The 7,927-nt window shown below is 38.7% G+C and overlaps 1 protein-coding gene across 1 annotated transcript in view; it reads left to right on the plus strand.

The window, feature by feature from the left end:
• The window catches only part of SLC9B1 (solute carrier family 9, subfamily B (NHA1, cation proton antiporter 1), member 1), a 121,692-nt gene that overhangs the window by 89,060 nt on the left and 24,705 nt on the right, over positions 1 to 7,927 (plus strand). The window contains exons 7-8 of the mRNA XM_006872725.1: positions 1,433 to 1,539; positions 3,176 to 3,325. Coding sequence (XP_006872787.1) covers positions 1,433 to 1,539; positions 3,176 to 3,325 — 257 coding nt within the window. The remainder of the gene's footprint in view (positions 1 to 1,432; positions 1,540 to 3,175; positions 3,326 to 7,927) is intronic.

Raw genomic sequence — 7,927 nt, forward strand, 5'->3', positions numbered from 1 at the left:
ATTGAAGTTGTCAAGGACTTCATTCTTCTTGGATCAACTATCAACACTCATGGAAGCAGCAGTCAAGAAATCAAACGATGTATTGCATTAGGCAAATCAGCTGCACAAGACCTTTTTAAAGTGTTGAAGAGCAAAGATGTCAGCTTGAGGACTAAGGTGTGCCTAACCCAAACCATGATATTTTCAATAACCTCATATGCATACGAAAGCTGGACAGTAAATAAGGAAGACCACAGAAGAATTGATGCCTTTGAGTTATGGTGTTGGAGGAGAATATTGAAAGTGCCATGGTCTGCCAAAAGAACCAATAGATCTGTTTTGGAAGAAGTGCAGGCAGAGTGCTTCTTGGAGACCAAGACGGCCAAACTTCATCTCTCATACTTCGGACATATTGTCAGGAGGGACCAGTCACTGAAGGATATCATGTTTGGTAAGATGGAGGGTCAGAGAAAAAGAGAAAGACCCCCAACAAGATGGACAGGCCAAGTGGCAGCATCAATGAACTGAAATGTGGCAACAGTGGTGAGGTTGGCCCAGAACCCTGCAGTGTTCCGTTCTGTTGTGCATAAGGTCTCTATGGGTCTGTACCGACTCGATGGCAGCTAACAACAGCAACAACAATCTTTACAGAGACATTCTAGTTTGGCACTGTAGGATAAGCACTGGACTGCTAACTTCAAGGTCAATTTTTCTCACTTCCAGCCACTCCTCCAAAACCTTATACACGGTCACTAAGCGGGGGACTCAACTCCATGACACTAAATAACCACAGTCTTTATGGGAGCCAAACACCATGTTTTTCTCTTACAGAGCCTTTGGGTACATTCAAACCACAATGTTTAGGTTAGCAGCAGAGTGCATAACAATTGCATCACCAGTTCTCCTAGTTAACGATTGTAATGATCAACAAATGTATATAAACAAAATATATTGGAACCTCAATTGAATGACCCTTGAATATAGCTAGGATTGATCCTAGAATAAATCTTGTTAAATTGTTCTGTTTGTTTTTAAGTCATATGGTTTTATTCCATAATAAAACCTCAAAGTGACATCAGAGAAGATATTTACATAAAATTCTTGACCAGTCATATTCTGTGGGCTAAAGGGGCTCCCTGCTCAGTCTCTGTCCATTCTTCTACCTCACCTGGTATTTTAGATTGTCTGTGTAAGGTGACCATATGTTTTCTGGCATATTTATATAATGAGTACTTCTAAATTTTATGTATATATTGAATGAGTTAAGTGTATATATTATCAAATAGATCCATGTATGTTTTCACATGTGTGATTATCCAAGGTCTGTTTCATATATTGGTACTATGAAATGCTTGTGTTGCTTCATAGACCACCTGGATTTGATTTTCTGTTGAGTAGAGTTTTTGAAAAATAGTTCTCTGCAAAATCTTTTCCTTATTTTGTGCCCTTACAGGTAATATATTGCATACTATCTTCATTTCTTTGTTGGAGGTAATTCTTGGTGTGATGCTAGGAGCTGTTTTGGGATTTTTTATTCGGTATTTTCCAAGTTCAGACCAGGTAAACAGAAAATTAATATATTTTGTAAAAGTATAGTACTTTTGGGAATGTCCATGGAATACAAATTTTAATATTAAAAACTCTATACCCAAAGGTAACCTCTACTCTTAGCTTAAAACTCATATTTAAAGCTGTGATTGATCTGAGTCTTTGTCATACATTGGAACCTTTGCTTCCTGATTTGGCAACTAAAGAATATCAGAAAAGTGTACTTTCTGCTCTGCTCCCTCATCCCTCCTCTTTACCTACTGACTCCTGACAATTATTCCTAATCTTTTTATCCTCAAAACTTCTCCTCAAACATCTTTGAAGGAGATACCTTCCATTTATCTCTGCTTATTTTCTTGATGATGGTGGTGTGCCGTGGAGTCGGTTCCAATTCATAGATGTCCTGCATAGGGTTTCTGAGGCTGTAAATCTTTATAGGAGCAGAAAGCCTCGTCTTTCTTCCTTGGAACTGTGGAACCGCTGGTAGTTTTGAACTGCTTACCATGAAGTTAGCAGCCCAATTCATAACCACTACACTAGCAGAGCTCTCCCCTATGTTGTTGTAGTATGTCAAAGAGTTGATTCTGATTCATAGTAACCATATAGCACAAAGCAAAACTGCCCCATACCATTTCCAAAGCTGAAATCTTTATGGGAGCAAATTACCAGGTCTTTTTTTCCCATGGAGCTGCTGGTGGATTCAAGCCACTAACCTTTTGGTTAGCAGTGAGTGCTTGCACTGCCAAGATTCCTTTGTTGTTATTATTAAGTGCTGTCTAGTTGGTTCCGACCCATAGCAACCCAAAATAGGGTTTCCGAGGAGCAGATGGTGAACTTGAACCGCCTACCTTGCAGGTCAAACCGACTTTGAAGTTCTGTACATTTACCCACAGCACCACACCAGGAGTCCTCCTTTACCACCCCATATATGGTGCTGTGGATTAATAAAGTGGATTACAAAGGCATTTGAACTGCAAGGTCGGTGGTTCAAGCTCACCAGCTGCTCTTTGGAAACCCTAAAAAAGGTAACTGTGGGTCGGAACTAACTCCATGGCACTTAATAACAACAACAATAGTTCAATATTATCCATATCACGTCAGGTTTAAATCTGCTCATATATCCTTTTGACAAAGACAACACTATTATATTTATCACTTTTCTGCCATATAAGACTTGCCATTACTCCTGCATTTCTGTAACTCCCATCCTAATTTCCCTGTAACAATTATTATAGACCAGATGATTATTCAGAAATGTATTTCTAATAGTCTGCTGAATATGATACATGGAGCTATAGATTATATGGGTCTCTTGCCTTTCTCTTTTTCACTATTCTACTAAAATTTTATTATATTTACCATTTAATTAATTTTTTTATTCTTTTAATTTAAAATAAAATTTTGTAGACTATTCTACTAAGTATTAGCACCAAAATGTAGCACAGATGAAGTTTAATAATGATAAATTTTGTAACTTTGTGGCAAGTAGTTAAAATATTTGGTAAAGAAGAAAGCCAAAACTTCAGACATTATCTAATAGAATATTCTGAGACATGGTATTAAAGAGTCAAAAATAAAAACTAATAAGGTCACATCTTATATTCAATATTTAATACAAATTAACCTCTAAATGTCTATCTAATTCTAGACAATGCTTCCATGGAAGAGGGCATGCCTTATTTTGATCACGTGTACTTCTGCTGTCTTAGGCAGCCAGCGCATTGGTTTGCATGGAACTGGAGGATTGTGCACACTAGTGTTGACTTTTGTTACAGGGATTTATTGGTCCAGAGAAAAGGTAAATATTTTAACATCACTAATTTCCTTTTGGAGACAAAATAACTGCATTTTTTACATCTATGTTGGTTTGTTAGGAAATCTCTGTGTTCTATTTAGAAGATGCTCCAGAGGTTCATATGTCTTGAGGAAGTATATTAATCAACCAAGTTTATGAGAGGTATAAGCAAAGAACCTGGAAATACACTTAAATGCAAAATGAAATTGTATTATCTTATCAACCATTTTTTCTTTAATTTTCTTATATTTTATGTAACATGATTATACAACTTTTATTAATTATATTATTTCATTTGTTAAATTTTTAGTATGCTCACAAGGGACAAAGTTATGAAAATTTAGACATAAGCCAACACCTTGAGGGAATGGGTCTCTGGGGCTGTGGGTTCAGGACAATATTCTCTGGTCAATTGACATAACATTTTCCACAAAGATAATGTTTTACAACCTACTTTGGTGTGTTAAAAGTTCATGATCGATATCAAAGGTGCAACTATTAATCTCTTCCTGTCTTGAGGAAAGAAGAGTGATGAAAATCAAAGACCAAAGACATGTGGATGTTAGTCTAGTAGAATAGTGGACCTTTATACAAACATCAATCTCCATGATCCTGAGACCAAAAGAACTAGATGGTGCCTGGTTACTAAGATCAACTGCTCTGAAAAGAATCACACTAGATGGTTCTGGATAGAGGGAAGAGAATGTGGAACAAAACTTAAAATCATAAAAAAAAGGCCAGGTTTACTGGTCAGATAGGAGCTGGTGGAACACCCTAGACTGTGGCCCTCTACAGGTCTAGAAATGAATAAGCCGCTCAAGCAGTAGATAAGCATATTGGGGCTGGAGGGGATAACGTTAATGAGGTATCCACAGCTTAGAAAAATCAACCATTTGACATAAAAAATACAGCGTTTCCACAAGGACAGAAGGGTTAGGAAAGAAGTGAGTATGGAAACAGGAAACACAGGGAGGAAATGGGATAATTGATTCTACCTGGAGGGAATTGCAATCAATGACGTTGAATGTAAAACTGATGTTCCCTGTAAACCTTCACCCAATTAACAATAAAAAGTTTAAACTATTTTCAGTATGCTCATAAAAATTCAAACAATACACAGGGAACACCTATAGTGTAAACTATATATAAACTTTTATCCCCTATCATCCCCAAGTAGCATATCCCCTTTCCAGAATGAATCATTTCTTCTAACCAGTCTTCTATATCTAGATATTTAGATTTTTCCTTGTTTTCACCATCACAAATAGTTCTGCCAAGAGCAATTCTGTGCATGTCTTTATGAATATGAGCTACTAATGGATGTTGTTATTGTTAGGTACCGTCAAGTTGGTTTTGACTTATAATGACCCTTTTTAGGGTTTCCGAGGTTGTAAATCTTTATAGGAGTAGAAACCCTCATCGTTCTCCCTAACTGATGGATAAATTTCTAGAAATGAAATTTCTGGGTTAAGAAATTTTGATTTTGATGATTACTGCCAAAAAAATCCTTTCCCTAAGAACTTGATTGAACCTCATCATAGTGATCCTGCTTGGTCACCTTAGAGCAAGTGGTGGGCTAGCAACGTCTTGCCTATGGGGTCCCCAGCCGATCTCCTCCCTCCCTGCCTTCTTCGGATGGCGGCTGTTTATGCTGGATGTATGGCCAGAGACGGGTAAGGATCACGTGGAACCTCGGCAACCTAAGACAGAGCCATTGCCATGCTGCAATGAGTTTCGATGACAGGTAAGACAGAGGAATTCGCACTGACCGCCTAAGACAGGCAGCATCCCTTAAACAAACAATAAATAAGGGGGAATCTGATGCAGACCGTGCAGACCCGGTCAGGAGGTCAAGACCCTGTGGACCCAAGCGTTGTTGACCGTCCAAACCATAGGCTCTGAGGATCAGACTTTAGCCACCTAGTAGACATAGCAAACTGTCCCTCATCTGATTATTCAGTAATGCTTGTTAGTAATCTCATATATGAGCCCTGGATAGCCACAGACAAATGTAAAAACCTTCCCTAAAAGCCGAGACTGTAAATTCCAAAAAGGCAAATTCCTCCCTACCTCCACCCCCCCCCAAAAAAAAAGCTAAAGAGGATAGAGAGAAACACTGTTAACTGATGATATATGGAGGGGATAATAATCAATGTAATGAAACAAGCTGTATTAATGGTTGAATGTGAAGCTGATGATGTGCCCTGTAAACTTTCACTCAATCCAAAATAAAAACATTTAATAAATTTAAAAAAAAATCCTTTGTTGTTGTGTTTTTGTGCCGTCGAGTCAGTTCCGACTCATGGAGACCCTGTATAGGGTTTCCAAGGAGTGGCTGGTGAGTTTGAACCACCAACCTTGCAATTCAAACCAACCTTGAAGTCGAGTGCTTATCCTATATACTTTGTTGTGAAGTGCCGTCGAGTCGGTTCCGACCCATAGAGACCCTGTATAGGGTTTCCAAGGAGCGGCTGGTGAGCTTGAACCACCGACCTTGCAGTTCAAACGGCTTTGCAGTCTGGCGCATTAACCCACAGCGCCACACCAGGATTCTATATACTAGTACTCTAAAATATCTCTTAGAAAGATATTAGTAATTTGCACCCATCCCAGAAGTGTACAAGACTGCCTAATACCTTCTAAATAATCGTCAGTACTGGGTTATATGAAGAAAAACGGGGCATCAGGATTGGAGGAAGGCTCGTTAACAACCTGCAATATGCAGATGATATAACCTAGCTTGCTGAAATTGGAAAGGACTTAAAATACTGCTGAAGATCAAAGGCCACAGCTTTCAGTATGGATTGCATCTCAAAGAAAACAAAAGTCCTCACCACTGGACAAATAAACAACATTCTTATCAACGGAGAAAAGATTGAAGTTGTCAAGGACTTCATTCTTCTGGGATCAACTATCAACACTCATGGAAGCAGTAGTCAAGAAATAAAACAATGTATTGCATTAGGCAAATCTGCTGCACAACACCTTTTTAAAGTGTTGAAGACCAAAGATGTCAGCTTGAGGACTAAGGTGCACCTGACTGAAGCCATGGTATTTTCAATAATCTCATATGCATGCGAGGGCTGGACAGTGAATAAGGAAGACCGTAGAAGAATTGATGCATTTGAGTTACGGTGTTGGAGGAGAATATTGAAAGTGCCACGGGCTGTCAAAAGAACCAACAGATAGATCTGTGTTGGAAGAAGTGCAACCAGAGTGTTCCTTGGAGGCCAGGATGGTCAAACTTCATCTCTCATGCTTCAGACATATTGTCAGGAGGGACCAGTTGCTAGAGACGGATATCATGTTTGGTAAGGTGGAGGGTCAGAGAAAAAGAGAATTAACCCCAGTGAGATGGATTGGCAAAATGGCAGCATCAATGGGCTCAAGTGTTGCAACAATTGTGAGGTTGGCCCAGAATCGGGCAGTGTTTCATTCTGTTATGCATAGGGTCATTATGAGTCGGTACCAACTCAATGGCATCTAACAACAACAACAACTGGATATTTATTACTATTTCTGTTTTGGAAGGTTTGTTATTTTGTGTACAATCTAATAGGCAAGTAATTATATAGCATTGCTAGTCTTTATTTATATTTCCCTGGTTAAACATAGAAAAAATTCTCTGACCTACAGGATCATTATGAGTCAGTACCAATTAACAACACTTAACATTTAACAATAACAATATCACAAATGTAAAGAAAACAAAATCCTCACAACTAGAACAATAGATAACATCATGATAAATGGAGAAAAGATTGAAGTTGTCAAAAGCTCCCTTTGCTTGGATCCACTATCAACACTCATGGAAGCAGCAATGAAGAAATCAAATGACATATTGCATTAGGCAAATCTGCTGCATAAGACCTCTTTAAAGTATTCAAGAGCAAAGATATCAGTTTGAGGACTAAGGCACACCTGATCAAACCCATGGTATTTTCAATAGTACCATATTTATATGAAAGCTGAACAAGAAATAAGGAAGGCTGTAGAATAATTGATGCATTTGGGTTATGGTATTGGAGAAAATATTTAAAGTACCAGGGACTGGAAGAAAAATGAGCAAATCTGTGTTGTAAGAAGTGCAGCCAGAATACTCTTTTGAATCCAGGATGACAAGAGTTCATCTCTTATACTTCAGACATATTATCCAGAGGGACCAGTCCCTGGAGAAGGACATCATATTTGGTTAAGTGGAGGATAAGAGAAAAAAAGGAAGACTCCCAGAGAGATTGACACAGTGGCAGCAGCAATAGGCCAGGCAGTGTTCCATTCTGTTGTGCATAGGATTACTATGAGTCAGAACTGACTTGACAGTACCTAAGAACAACAACATTTTATATATATAAGCACTGAATTGCTAACAATATCGGTAGTTCAAACCCATCAGCCACTCCTGGGGAACTCTATACAGGGTCACTATGAGTCAGAAGCAACATGATGGCACTTTAGTGTTTTTGTTGAATGCCATCGTGTCAGTTCTAACTCATAGTGACCCTGTATTGGGTTTCTCAAGAGCAAATGGTGAGCTCAAACTGCCGACCTTGTTGTTCAAACCAATCTTGCAGTCCAGCGCATTAGCCCACAGCACCATACCAGGAC

This window comes from Chrysochloris asiatica, unplaced genomic scaffold (assembly GCF_000296735.1).
Source record: "Chrysochloris asiatica unplaced genomic scaffold, ChrAsi1.0 scaffold00211, whole genome shotgun sequence".
NCBI lineage: Eukaryota > Metazoa > Chordata > Mammalia > Afrosoricida > Chrysochloridae > Chrysochloris > Chrysochloris asiatica.